The sequence below is a fragment of the Lampetra fluviatilis genome, chromosome 19 (assembly GCF_964198595.1).
Source record: "Lampetra fluviatilis chromosome 19, kcLamFluv1.1, whole genome shotgun sequence".
Lineage (NCBI taxonomy): Eukaryota > Metazoa > Chordata > Hyperoartia > Petromyzontiformes > Petromyzontidae > Lampetra > Lampetra fluviatilis.
This window is the reverse complement of record NC_136293.1, coordinates 13,849,815-13,865,173: the sequence shown is the minus strand read 5'-3', so window position 1 is coordinate 13,865,173 and position 15,359 is coordinate 13,849,815. Positions and strand designations below refer to the sequence as shown.

General features: G+C 45.3%; 1 protein-coding gene across 2 annotated transcripts in view; it reads right to left on the bottom strand.

Annotated features, from left to right (window-relative positions):
* Nucleotides 1-1,885, bottom strand: part of LOC144937712 (rho GTPase-activating protein 7-like) — a 49,285-nt gene extending 47,400 nt beyond the window's left edge. For both annotated transcript variants that reach the window (XM_078865151.1, XM_078865152.1), the window contains exon 1: nt 1,389-1,885. In XM_078865151.1, the coding sequence (XP_078721277.1) occupies nt 1,389-1,491 (103 nt within the window). In that variant the 5' untranslated portion in view covers nt 1,492-1,885. The remainder of the gene's footprint in view (nt 1-1,388) is intronic.
* Between the last annotated feature and the right edge of the window lie 13,474 nt (nt 1,886-15,359).

The following is a 15,359-nucleotide window of genomic DNA, read 5'->3' as shown; positions in this document are numbered from 1 at the left end:
CTCAAGCGTTTCTCGAGCCTCTCCCGAGGTAATTAAACGATTACGGATTTCCACGTCCACCATCAATTCACCCGGAATGAGCTACAAGGATCTCGTGAGATCTTCGAAAGCGAAGCAGCGTTGAGCCTGGCCAGTGCCGGGGTGGTAGACGTGAGCAAGGCGCGAGGGGGCAGTGCAGACGTCTCCTCATTCTAGACTCCTACCCGCCACCTTCAACAGCCCGCACTGACCGGCGTGGTGAAATATGGGCACAGGTCCCGCACGATCCGCGCGGCGTGGGGAGGCCCGAACCCAGCAGTGTACTGACACAACAGGCTGTACATACACCACGCAGTGTATAGCGTCACTCCTACAGCACGAGAAGCATAACGTAGTGGTCATGTACGGATGTGACAAGATGAACCACATTGATCAATACGCTTGATCTCGTTGTAACTTTGAAGCTCAGCACTGCCGGGTGCGGGCTTTGAGCCTGTTTAGGGAATGCCACAGGCGCTGTCGGCTTGTGCTGCCCCGTGGCCAGGAGATGTCAGAACAGCAAGGGATAATGTGAAACCTTTTTGTGTGGAGCAAACAGCGTGCTGTCATTGCACGTGTGAGTTTTCTCCGGAAACTAAAGCTTCCCTCCCGCACGCCAAACGCTCACGGATGGAACTGACCCTCCCATGGCAAAAGAGTCTTGAGACTCAGTAAGCCTTTCATATATAACGTCAGCATATTGTTTTTATTTACTTAAGAAATCAATATCCAAAGGCTCGAACTGGTGAATCGCGCACACTGTTAGATCTATCGCTGCATGTCAGCTCATGCAATTGCAGCATCTGCTGCTGCCACCTCCGAGGTACAAACCAGAACACATGGGACGAATAAGAAGACTATCTCATGAGACCAGGAGGGTGGAGAGCCAGATGTTCATGTATGGCATTGAGTGACGCATTATTCTGCAAATGACGAAAAGCTGGAGTCGTAATGTCCGGCAAAGACGGAAGAGATTGGCGAGGACAACCACCGCATCAACAACAAGAGGCCTGGGACAGAAGCAGGAGGGCGCCACGGTGGCGAGGAGATGTTAACCACCTCGCCTGGTCCACAGGAGGTCGCGGGTTCCATTCATGCTGCTGTATATTTGGAGTTTGCGGTGTTTCTCTCTCTCCCCGTAGTCGCGTGGATTTTTCTCCGGGTCCCTCCGCATTTAGAAACATCACGCGTTTAGAGTCTTTGGCCGCTCTAGATTTCCACACGATAAGCCACTAAGTTTAGCTATCAATTGTGGTAGCCAGGTCGTTTCTGAGAAAGAGCGATATTGCAGTCCAGTAAGCCTTATCTGGTAAAATGAGAACACAGTTGATGTGTTTGTGTGGAGGAGATGGCGACGGGAAGGCTCTCACCTGCCAGCCGCTTCTCCCGCAGGTTCCTCCAGAGGAGGTGTCGCGCCCTGCAGGTGGAACTCCTCACGTGCTCGCTCAGAGACCTGCGCAGCCGAGCCTCCATGCCTCGCTGATGCTGGCCGAGCCGTGCGGGGCCCACTGCAGTCTGGGGGGGGGCAGCTAGACAGGCACAAGCCCCGTCGTGAGTGTTCTTCGGATTTCCCCCTGGCAAACAAAAAAGCTGCAACTTGGTTCCGAAAACGAGATCCCACGCTGGTAGCAGACGAGCGAGAGAAAGACGTTAAAAACACGAAGAAGAAGAAGACGAACTGAAAAACAAGCCGTGGATTCGTCGTCTTGTTTGTGCCGAAGGGCGGCGCTGCTGATGCTGCTGTCGCAGGCGGCACGGGGCACACGAAGTGCGCTCTTCCCTCGAGGCGCGAGAGTCACTTGCAGGCGACGTGATGCCGTGTGCGTGCGCGGCATGAGAGACGCCGCTCTTCCCGTCTTGTGCATCATCTGGAACGCCACTCCTCCAGCGAGCCCCGTGTCACCCCCACCAGCACACGCCCCGCTCGCAGGGGGAACGGACATCTGCAACTCATTTCGCCTTGTTGATTCGTTTCCCCGCAAAAAAATGACGCAAAGGAAGTCAAGCAGTTGAAATGTAAATTGTTTCGGCTCCGAGCGAGCAATCTGTAAGTCGCATGATTTCAGGATAAGTCTTCACGTGAAGGGGCTGTTACTGCTAGGAGTAAAAGCCAACCTCTTATGCCACACAGAGTGCAGCTAAACGTTTATTTGTGTTCACGGTGGAATTTGCCATTTTGATGAACGGTAGTAACGTGTTTTAAACTCATCGTGAACACGACCGACACAAGCTGATGTTGTATTTATAATTACAGTTCGAACCTGTTTGCAGGATAGGTAATGCTATCCTGTCGAATATGTTGTAATATTGCCATACGGACATCGCATTCTCATTACGGTCCCGAGCCATTGTATTCCATGGCACAATGCACAATCATATCTCATCGCTAATTCCCCGTTTATACGACAATGCAGCGCCACAACCGGTTTCATTATTTGACCAAGTGAGAGAAGTGAACCCTCTTCAGTCCGACTAAATGTTGTTGATTGACGTTACTACTCTTCACCGCCATCAACAGCCGTGCTCAATGCACAATTATTGACAATATATGTTCTGAAACTTGTAATGGATAAACAAAGGCATGTATTACAATGATTCTCCCGCACCTTCGGTTAGCACGTGTGGCTACGTACGGTGCGAAGGAAGTTCCACATACGTACAACAACAATGATTTGACATGACGTGCCCTTCATCTGGAATCTATCTCCAAGCACTGTACAGTATGCAGCAGCAACCACACTCAGCATAACAATAATTCGTGAAACTAAACGCTAACATACGGCACAATAATTAAATTAACGCTAAAAGCCATTTACTGAAGTAACTAACAGTTGAATAAACAGAAGTGTATAAATACGTTTGAAAACGTGTTTTAAAACTTGACACATACTCAGAGAGACCCCGATATGTCGAGGAAGAGAGTCCCAGAATCTGGGGCTTTTGCCGCACATCGACCTGGGGAGGTCCGCTGCTCCAGACGAGACTTTGAGGGCACGTGGCTGGGTGCAGCGTGTCTCTCTGAGAGCTCGGTACGTTTTCAATCGGAGTTGAAGCTGAATCCGATGTGAAACTGGAAGCCAATGCAGAGAGGCCATCACGGGAGCAATGTGATCTGAAGGTGTTCTGGTTAACACCCGAGCAGCCGCCTTCTGAACATACTCTATATATTAATGGTGATAACACTAACCATTTCAGATTTTGCTAATGACATGGCAACTATGAGTTGCATACAGAGGTGCTATTTTTGCGCAATTACATTTGTGCAAAAATCTAAAAAGTATATGAACATTTGTGGAGTGCCACCATGTCAATGAACGTACAAAGTGCGCGTGCACTCAGCAGACGTTTGTGCAAGTGGAGCGCAGTGCAGGCAAGAGGCAGCAGCAGCAGCAGCAGCCAGAGGTCGGAGAGTGCTGTGAGCAGAGAAGGGTGTTGACATTCCCACGTCCCACACAAACAGCCAGAATGCTTGCAGCTCATTCTCGCCGAAATTAAAACAAAACAACGAATGCACACGCCTATGGCGAACTCCTCTCACCGAATCTCTCTCCCCCCCCCTCTCTCTCTCTCCGAGTCACGAGAGCGAGAAAACACGAACGGAGCACCCGGCGCCCATTGTCGCTTTTCCACTCGCAAACTATTTTATCCCCTTTTCTCAATATCTGTTTGAAGTTTTACAAGGCAAGCCGGCTGAGTGAGTGTGACATCAAATATGCGGTGCATTACGGGGTTCACCCATTTTCAAGCTTCCTCAACCTTTGTGTAGGGTTTCCATTACAGAAACAATTACGTAAGTCCGAAATGAAGCAATGTGTTGCTTCAGCGTGCAGTAATTTACAACGCAGCGTGTGCCTGTAATCGTCGTCGTGTTATTTATTTTCAAGGGAACACAGCAAGGGTTCCACCTTTTCCTCATGATTGTGTATCCTGCTTGACGGCACTTCTTTGAGTTCTCCATGTAATTATTTGCACGTGTCGCCTGCTGGAGCCGTTGTGAAAGGTAAAAATGAAATAGCGTTTACATTATACACGTTTCTCGACAAAACACTCTGCCATCTATTTACTGCTCCAAAGTTACATAATATCTGTGAGAAAAATTAAACGTAGACTTCGAACATGGGAGAGGTATAAATTGTAAAAAATACCATCGTTCATATAATCCCTCCCCCCGAAATTGTAATGGTTAACACAGTACGTTATGACAGCGATGCTGACCTAGTAACCTAGTATCTTGCAAAATGGTATAGGGCTTTCTGTGTATACCGTATTACCCTTTACACTGCAGTAATTGAGGTGGAAACTGTGAATGTATTTTATTGAGAAGCTTGAGAAAGAAAACCTTCACTTCAAAAAGTGAGTGACGACTTCGTCAAGGAGTTGCTGAGGTTACTATCACTGGACACACCTCTTGACATGCTTTGAAGAACCTTGGAGACAATCATTTGGAAAGGGTTGAAATAGTTTCGAGTAACTTTTAGGTTTTTTCTTTTTAACTTCCAAAGTATCTCTATTTTGTGTGACAAGTGCCGCGGAATAAGGCGTGCACATTGGAAATAAAGTCCATAATCGTGCCACAAAAATTGAAGATACTTTCTTGTGCAAACACTTCAGTTTTTAAATAATATTTTGAAGCTATGCTATATTTTTACACGTTCTTTACATGTACGTCACTACATAACGTCACGTAAAAAAAGTGCCAAAACTATTGTAAGGACTCGTGCCAATGATCACTAAAGTTTCAAGATGACGGACCTCGTCATGATCATCATCATAATCATCTTGTGACTAAGTGGTGTGCATTGGGGATGGTGTATTCTTCTTGATTAGATTGCAGGAAACATTTTACCAATCCAGTGCCGGGAAAAACAGAGTGGAATATTTAACTGTGTGCTTCACCCCAGCCTGTGTGCAATGGGCCAGAAAGCCTTTCAGAGATGATTGGAGGATAAATCTCCCAGAGTGAAATCCCTCAGCAAGCCGTGGCTGCTTTAAGTCTTTTCTCTTAGCTTTGGCACTTCCCACCATCTGCTGCCAACAGCACCCATTAATCAGAGCAGACTATAAACAGCTGTTTGCATTTCCATTATAAAATATGCAGATAAGTCATCCAACAATGCATCGTTTTTATTTCATTTGCCTGTTTGTAATCCAAAGTAAATTTTAGTGGAAGGTGCCTTATAAGGGCATATGATCACTATTAATATATTATGATCGTTAAGAAATTTTCCTGCCATAAAGAGTGTGTGGACCTGTGCTCATCAGCACTGACATTCCTGAGCCAGTGATGGAAATTCCATCATCCTATTGTGTGGCGTAATTATCCCGTCGGGTGACCATTGTTAATATAGCAGTAATAGTAATAGCAGCAATAAATTGGCCAACATGCAGTACGTGAATATTGTGTAACAAACTATCCACATTATATTGCACGTGGAGTGGCTGCTATGTGGCTGACATCGGACGCAGTCTGCACGCACCACCGCGCTCATTGACCGAGATATGAAGAGAACGCTCACAGTCTGAGTCGTTTATTAAACTATTTTCTTTGCCCTCTTCTCCACGACACAGCCTCGCGCCCTCTGTAAGTGTACGCCCTTCTCTGCCTGCTATTGAAAGATGATGTCTACGATTTGAGGGCCGGTCTCTCGACTCTGGGAGGCAGCATGCCTTCACCATATTTAAAGCACTTGGCTTACTTTCGGACACGGCGTGCTCTGATAATGTACTGCAGCCACCTTAGTAAATGCGCACATCCGCTTGCATGCCAAAGAGAGAGAGAGGAAAAAACCCCATCCCACTACGGGGCCATCGTGCGCTTGAATTCTGGCAGGTGACAGCCTCGACTCTGGCGTGGCACGCGCACCGCTCTCCCAGGAGCCGTGGTGGACGGTCAGCACACTGGGCCCTGCCATTCAGAGGTCGCCGCTTTGATCGGCCAGCGTGGCAGCTGGAATAATGGGGACGTTTTTAGAATATATATCCACCCAGCAATGTAAATGGGAACACCACCGTTAATAGGTAGGTCTAGGTCGAATGTGGTGGCGTAAAGCGTGGGTACACCCCTTCTTAGACGTCTGGCCAGTGAGGAAGAGTAGGCCGATTTACCCTCTTAGTGGAGGTCACTTCCGTCAGCAGTCGCGCGAGCATGCGACGGCTGCAGACTTTACATGCAACCGATCCGTTACCGTAAAATATAAATAGAAAAAAGTGGTCAAATTAAAGCAGTAACAATTAAAGTAAAATGTACGATTGCATTTAGCCGACATATCCTGCCGCTAGCAATTTTTGAACATTCAGAAAGCGCGTTGGCTGTGCGCGATGAGATGCCGGTCAGAGCTTCTCAGCCGACGGCACGGACCGTGATGGGGCTTCCAGAGGGGCGTGGTGGCCATGGCGAGGACGCACCTTTGCCTGGGATAACCCCACACAATCAGTGCACAACCTGATGTCACAGCTGTTTCACATTTGCGTCTTTTTCCTGCCCCCCCCCCCGTACCGCCACCCCTTTTCCTCCCGCTCCTCCTCAGCATTAACCGCTAAAAGTGTGTCGGCATGACATTCTCAAAGCATCTTCGTGCAGAAGGGTCATTGCGAGCAAATGCGTGCATGTGCAGATGACACGTGGTTTGGGAATGTCGCCACATTTCCTCAGTCAGGGCGGGTTCAACTTAGTCGAGAGGAAGGGGTGTCTCAACATGAACACGTTGTCCTCGCTTTACCCTATCTGCCCATTAAACCTGCATGCAGCTGGAAAATATTACTCAGAGTCACACTGATCTCGGCTCGTACGCGCACTTGAAATATTGGTGAGAAGGTGGATAAAAAAGCTGCTAAGCTATACAAACTATATATTTTTTATAAGTTTGAGATTTAGGCACCTAATCTGGCAGGGGGATCCTTGGCAAAAAAAATAATCTTTTTTTAATAATTGATAGAGTCTTTCCAAATGCTTATTTAAACCCATGTTAAAACGTAACAATATCTCCTGTAATTAAAACAAGAATCAGTAAAGTATCATTCAAACTATTCATTTTTCACACAGGAAATAATATACATGCACCAGAAAATGTTAACATTTGACATGACAAAATAGTGGCAAGATTTTATAATTGTTTTGCTTTCACCATAAATCTGCACTATGTTACGGACTGTAAATTGCAGTTAAAGGAAGTATCTACACAGATTAATACAATTCATTAGACATGTATGGCATCATGATTTATCATCACCATAAGCTATGATATATCCGCTGCTGGATGAAGGCCTCCCCAAGTTGTCACCATCCCACACGGTCCCGCTATGCCACAATCCATATAACTCCCACACACACACTGATCTCATCGCTCCAACTCCATTCTGGTGGCTTTCCATAGTTAACATTTAGCATATGGTTATGAATAGGCAACATTTTGTGGCACTATTTTGTGCCAAAAATTAATCACAACACCTTGCTGACCTTGTCAAGGAACATAAAGCATCACGTGAACTCCGGGCATCCTTGCCGTGGCTTCTGGATAACCATCAAACAAAGACGGTCACTGCATCGCGATGCGCTTTCAGATGCGCTTCTGCAGCCGTCTGGAACGCTCTTCCTTCCAATATTAGGAAGCCACGGTTGGCTACTTACGGTGCGAAATAAGTACATACATAACCAAACCCCAGGCTTTGGGAGGCCAACTTTCACAAACAACGGAAAGAGCTGGGTGTAGTTGTATCCCTGCGAATTTGTTTATTTGTTGAGGGTTACAGAGAGAGAGTAGAGCCAACTTGCCACGTCAAGGTGGAACCAACAATCTAAGATCACAAGGAACGATAATAGCCGCAATGCCAACATATCTGCCATTGCTTGTGGTCTATTGTTGCAAGTCTGTTTAGAGTTTGCTAATCATGAACCGTTTGTATCAATAATGTCTTTTTTCCTGCAGTCACGAAAGCTTCAAATCAAGAATGTTTGAAAAGTGAACACTTACATATTCCATATCCCAGGGAGGTTTTGGGAGGATGCAAGCGCTGGCTCTTAATTTTTCTAGCACATTTTTTATGATGGGAAATAATTGAAAGACCGGTTTCTGAAAGTAAAATGGTTACATTCCGTACGACGTAAAACTACGATGCGTCTATAAAAATCTCCAAACCCCACCACATCAGGTCAGCGTGGAATGACACACTCCTCCATAACTAATAGCTACAGTGGTCTTAAGACACATTCCACTCCTATCAGGGGTTCTGGTGTCGAGGCTGCGAGAGCTAAAACAGACAGTGATGGAGGAAAACAAGAATCAAACGTTTACAACGGCTGGCCTTTGTCAACAAGACGCCGCCCACCCCTCCGCTTCCCAAGCGTGATTAGGCTTGGTGCTGGGTTGACACCGATCATACCGCTTGAGTGAGCTGCACATGAGCGTTTGTAAAACGAGTCAAAGGGATGTCCTACTGAAAATGAGCATTGTGGAAGTACAGTGCTCGAGTGCTTATCTCCTGTTTACAGCACTGAGCCAGCAGCGGACATTCCGCATTCATATGGCGGGGTAGAGTCCATTCATAGGGCAACTGCTTTCCCACCTGATGATGGACGCTTGTGTTGCGCCCGAAACGTCGTGATTTATTTTATTTTATACCTATGTAACTTTACCGAAAGAACCAAAGAGTATAACTGCTTCTGACTTCTCCATAAAATGGTACTCACTTTAATGACCCCCTGGAGGGATGATTGGCTGAGTCAACCACGAACCAGGAGTTGACGTCACAGCGCCCTGCTCTACGAGCAGAGGCACGTCTCTGACTCTGCTTCTGAGCTGTCAATTGTGCAGCACAATCATTTCGGCATGACGCGACAACAACAAGAAAGCCTGAACTGTCAAAAATGTAAACAAAAGGAATGTGAAAACTCATTTGGATACGGTATTTAAAAGAATTAAACTTTGTAAATTCACTGCGTCTTACAGAAATGTAAAAGAATGTTGTAAATGCTAAACTAGCTTGATAGCTATCCAACCAGATAAGATCCCATGGAAATGGAAATATCTTACAAGAGACACCTGTAATGAATGCGAAGCACAAGTAAAATCCGGAACAGCGTTTGTTGGTAAAATGCAACACGGATCAAAGAAACACGTATTACACACAATTGCGCATTTCTCAGTTAAAACAAAGTCCAACTTAATTACACCATAGTGTGTATATATAACGTGGCTGGAAAATGTAACACATCCTTCCCGTTTAATGACGCGAAATGTCGTAAAACTCTGGCTGCTCAAGAAGTCCGTAGAAGTGCCCACAAGGCAGTCAGTCAGAAGAAGCACCCACGCGGGCACACAGACACACACAGGCACACACACAGGCACACACAGACACACACAGACACACAGGCAGCAGCAGCAGCAGCGAGGATGCGCACGCCACGGCCGCGTGATTGTGCACGAGTGGGGCCATGCACGGCGGCAGCTGTGCGCCTTATCGCTGGGAATGGTGTGCGTCTCGATGGGGAAGGGACGAGCGCACACTCTGAGCGTCCTCCATGAGCTATCAAAGTGTTTTGTAAAAACTCTGCGAGGTCGCCATGGATGCACACGTGTCAGAAGCTTCTCAATGGCTCTTGCAGGGGATGTGGAATAGCTCTGGGGAGATAAATGAGCCAAAATGCAGAGTTCTGCGAGTAAATATTAAACTAATGCATTCCACATGGCCTGCAGTGTCCATACTCCCACACAAGTAGACCCCGAAACATGGCAGATGGAGAAAAGCCACAACGTATATTCTTTGCATCAAGGGTTAGCATAAATACAGAACAATACTCCGAGGGCTCAGCGTTATAAAAACATACTGTACATTTATGTTGCCCTGTACAATCTATTAATGTTAAGCAACGAGATAACTTTTGCATATTTTCTTGTATGAAAAGTGAAGTTAAACATGCAGTACTGAGATCGCTTGCTCACACTGCTGCTGGAGGAAGCGCCTCCATGAGAGGGAGCTCTATAGAGGGTACTTGGCCTACTCTTCCACACTGTCCAGACGTCTTAGAATAGGTGAGAGTACTCACACTTTACCCCACGACACGTGACCTTGCATTAACAACGCACTGCTGGGCAGACAGAGGCCTGGGGATGTAACAACCTGGTGATTGTTTCAACTGCCGCGCAGAGAGATTACATCGAACCGGCGGCCTCTGAACTGCAAGTCTAGTTTGCTAACCCTTACATGATGGCAGCTTTACAAATTCTTCATGAAAAATAGGAATTGTATGTCAACAGTCTTTTCGTTTTTGCCGGTGTGTGAACAATGCAATTATCTGGAAGCTCAGTAGCATGCGATATATAGTGAAGGCACAACTTGTAAGCGTATTTCCTTTCTGCTGCCAAATCGGAGTTGTTTTGCTTATGTGTGTGTGACACAGGGCTACTTATTATATCCGCCTATGAACACAGATCCCATGTCACACGAGTCTGCAAATAGTGGATAACCATCCAAAAGTTGTATTTTAAGAACCAAAAGTCTGGTCCATTGTAACATGTTGGATGCAACTTTGCGCTTATATCAATATCAAACGATTAGATTCGGCTTTCGTGGTTGTGCTGTGCGGTTCTCTGGTTTGTGCTCGGGTTGTGCCACGTGTTGTTCGGGACGATGTCCGACGTTTCGCTCCACGTGCTAGGGAGCTTTTTCAGGAACGGAAACTCCTATATTTTAAATGTAATATGTTGCATGACGGATAAAGCATTTCCTGACCCATAAGCAAGTAAATGTTGTCCATGTCCAGAAACTATTTTTTTTATTATCAATAAATGTGATGAATGAATATAAAATTGTTGCCAAACGGTTATTTTAGACTTGAAAAGAAAACGAATGCAACATGAAAAATGTCCAGCAAAGAGTAGTGCACCAGGAAAGACAATGCTTTTGAGACAACAGTTTGCCTCGAGAAACGACCATAGGGGCCAATGAAGTAATGGGTGGCCCATGAAACCCACCACAAACAGGGCCACAACATCAACATAAAGAAACCACGAGGCCACTATATAGTCCGGGTGATATCATAACTGGGGACCGCAATTCTATAAAGTATTGGCTTATTCAGGGCTTGAGGTTAGGACCTCTCTCCACCCATGCCTGATCTTTATTTTGCCCTGCCTTTGCCGTGAAGCTGCACTAAGCTTTACACAAGTTATTTGCTTTCATCAAAGTACAGCTTCAGCATCCAAGCTCATGAATCTTCATTGGAAAAGCCTCCTTAACTTGAGATTGCTTTGGTAGAAACATCCGGGCTTTGTAACTCTTTCCCAGGGTGGCATGGATGAACCTCTCCTCACCTGTTCAGGAAGGGCGTGTTCTGTTTCGTGGGACCTGGGGCTGTTATAGATGCTGGGGTCCCATCTCTGTACATTCAGTTCTTTCTCTTTTCTCTTTCACCACAATCCATGTCCAATGACAAACACTTAATCGTTATTTACTTTGGTGATTTCAGTTTTAGATAAAAACAAATTTTGATAAATAAATAGTAAAGATAAATCAAAGTCCAAAAGAACAAAATTAACGTAATTTGGGCACATCATTATAATTGGTAGTAATATAGTGATGCAGTGTCTTTAATGATCAAATTCCACGATAGGGTTTTATCATGGTGCTACACAGTATTTCGTTCCAGCCATGATAAAGCGGCCAACATGTTGATGGGGGCCTCTCACGACCCGAGACCCCGAGCAGGCCGAAGCCTTCGAGTACAACATGCCCTGTTTTTTTCTCTTTCCGGACAAAGGGCACGTTTCACTGAGGTAACCTTGACCGTTGAGCTTGCTTAACAACTTCCTCTGTAATTTCCCGTGCTCTGCCTCTTATTTGTTTTTCCTGTCACAAAGCAGGGGAAGCAACCCTGAAGAAGGCGTGTATTTATGCAATGGAAGTGGGTACGATTGTGAAATTGCCAGCTGTCGTCAGATGTATGTCTACCTTAAGGGAAATAAATGATCTGTTATTTTGAACATTGACAAACTCACTCTCTACTTTACAAGTTAACAAATACACTCTACAATTTTAACATAAATAAACATAAATTCCACTTTTTAGGCTTCTGTTATAATGTTTAGCCAGCTTCTTATAGTCTCAACACCACCTATTGCCAATATTACTTCATAATGACTCCGTGTCTTGCACTTCAATTAATTTATGTCGCTTACACGCCGGTACATGGTTAAATACCATTTGACGTAAATGTCACGATAATGGGTTGACCAACTGTGCCCTGAGACATTCTGTCTCGGGTAAGGGTTATAGGCGCTACTTTTGGCTATTGGTGGAAACCGTTGTGACTGAGAAGGCCATTTCCTGTCAAAATTTTCTGCCTTTAATGAGGCATCATCAGTCAAAGACTTTCCATTCCTGAGCCGAGAATAACGCAAACCGTTTCTGATGGTTTTGAACTCACAAGGGAGGAAAAATGTATTTATAGATTTTATTAGCGGCAAGTCTAATCCAGCTCAACAAAGGTGTGCTTTGCATGCTTTGGAAGTCTAAAAATAGTTTAACAGATTCACAACGAATTACAGAACCATTTACCACTTGACCTATCAATATAGATTTGAATTAGGCATTTTCATAAACTATTACTCATTTTAGTGTCAATTAGAGGTGTGTGTGTGTGCCTTGTTTCATGATATATCAATGCAGATTAGTGGACCATATTTAAGCAATGTGCTTTGGGATTCCCACTCACACACTACTGAACTGTATAAACTCTAAAGCAAAACTGTGGGGGTGGAAAGTGGATTCTTCCTTCTGATATTCGGAGTCCACTTGAGCTATGCACTTTTAAATCTACATTGAAAACAAAATTTTTTAGAAGTCGTTTTTGTGTTTAGATGAGCATGGTTGGCTCTGTACGGTGCGAAATAAGTTCGACATACGCACACGTAGTGAGGATATCAGGATGCTAAACGTGTAATGAGTAGAAAGCAGCCACGACATGAATACGCTACAAGTGAGACGGATGTATAATGACATTACAGTATTACTGTATATACTTGCTGGTGGCAAGCTGTTTAGGGGCTCAATGACAATGTTGAGGTCTGCTAGCCACGAAAGGACTTCAGGAGATAGTCCATGTTCTGTGACTGCTATTCCTACGTTGAAGGAGTGGAGATTACAGTGGTTTACTAAATGGTCCATAGTTTCGGTTGCAAGGCCATAGTCGTACTGTGGCTGGTTTGTAATTTAACATTCATGAAGTAGATGTGTGCATCGGCCTGTTGATGTTTTGATGAGTTTCATTCAACTATGTCATGGATTTGCCAATAACAAAAGCAAAATTATGGGAAGGGACATGTGCATTCCGCGATACTTTTCACGAGTTAAATGCACCTCAGTGAACACATTCAAGCGTCGCGTAATGCCTCTCGAGGTATGCCGCTGATTGCCACCTTTTGAAATAGCTCACAATGAGTCAGCGTGCACCTGTTGGCGTGCACGTTGGCCAGCTCAGGTGTGCCGAGGCAGGTGTCTGCACACACGGCCACTTGGCGGCGAGGTCCGTGCGGCACCATCACGACGCATGAGCCAACAGCACCACAAAGACGCGGGTTGGAGTTTGGAATTCCATTCAAAAGCCTGAATATTGCATTGGACAGTGTTGAAATGATAGCAAGCTTGCTTTTGTTGTAGTAATGATGATGGTGAATGCAGCAGTTAAACTAATTGCCATGCTTGAGGTGACCAGGTGGCTTGGAGGTCGGAGCGCTGAACTGGCAACGCTGCGTTCAGATACAGTGAGCTCTGCCTGTGATTACGTTGAGGGTTTTCAAGTGAAGTGAACTGATGGGCTCAATCTGGTCACTGATGACTGCACAAAAAAACCATCACATTAAATTTGGTTCCGCACTTAATCTGGATAATTGCATCTTTGAGAATTAAAATATTGGATTGATCATCATGTAAAGAACATTACTCCAACATCCAGAGCTGCCCTCGACTGTGTGGATTAGAGGTCGCTCTCTGATATCTGCTTTGTGGGCTGTATTCTGATGCGAAGGAATGTGGATTGCTTTGTGAGTGCTGCATGGATTCTTTATCTCATGACATGACGTGGATATCACAATCACGAAAAAACTTTGGAGAAATTACACTTAAACCATATTTCATACAAACTTCAAAATGTAACATTTATTAGTATTTTGCTAACTACTGCTTTAAACAATATCATTTTCAAGTCCACACAATTATTAAATAACGAATTTATATGATAGAAGCGTTTAGCATGTATACAAAATGAAATATGCTGCCTATATGGAGTACAGTTATAACATGTGATGTAAATTAAAGCCAGGCTCTGGCTTCATATTTAAAAACTGTAATTAATGTAATCAAGGCTGACTTAAACTCCAATGAAAGCAACCATTTGGTATACATTTTCAAGCAAAACATAATTGCCTAATTATATGATTATTAGAAAAAAATACGCAAGAATGTTTATGATAAACTCTAACCTGAAGGCATGCAATTAAATTCTGGCAAGTGTGTCATGTTGGAAATGTGTCGTGCTCTACAGCTTTGCACCACCGCCTTCGGCTGCAACACACAGACACAACGAGGCTGACCCACACAGACACAACGCAGCTGTCACACACAGACACAACGAGGCTGACACACACAGACACAACGAGATTGTAACACACAGACACAATGCAGCTGTCACACACAGACACAACGAGGCTGTCCCACACAGACACAACGAGACTGTAACACACAGACACAACGAGGCTGACCCACACAGACACAACGAGGCTGACCCACACAGACACAACGAGGCTGACAGACACAGACACAACGAGACTGTAACACACAGACACAACGAGGCTGACCCACACAGACACAACGAGGCTGACAGACACAGACACAACGAGACTGTAACACACAGACACAACGCAGCTGTCACACACAGACACAACGAGACTGTAACACACAGACACAACGCAGCTGTCACACACAGACACAACGAGGCTGACACACACAGACACAACGAGGCTGTAACACACAGACACAACGCAGCTGTCACACACAGACACAACGAGACTGTAACACACAGACACAACGCAGCTGTCACACACAGACACAACGCAGCTGTCACACACAGACACAACGAGGCTGACACACACAGACACAACGAGACTGTAACACACAGACACAACGCGGCTGTCACACACAGACACAACGCAGCTGTCACACACAGACACAACGAGGCTCACACACACAGACACAACGCGGCTGTCACACACAGACACAACGCAGCTGTCACACACATACACAACGCGGCTGTCACACACAGACACAACGAGGCTGACACACACAGACAC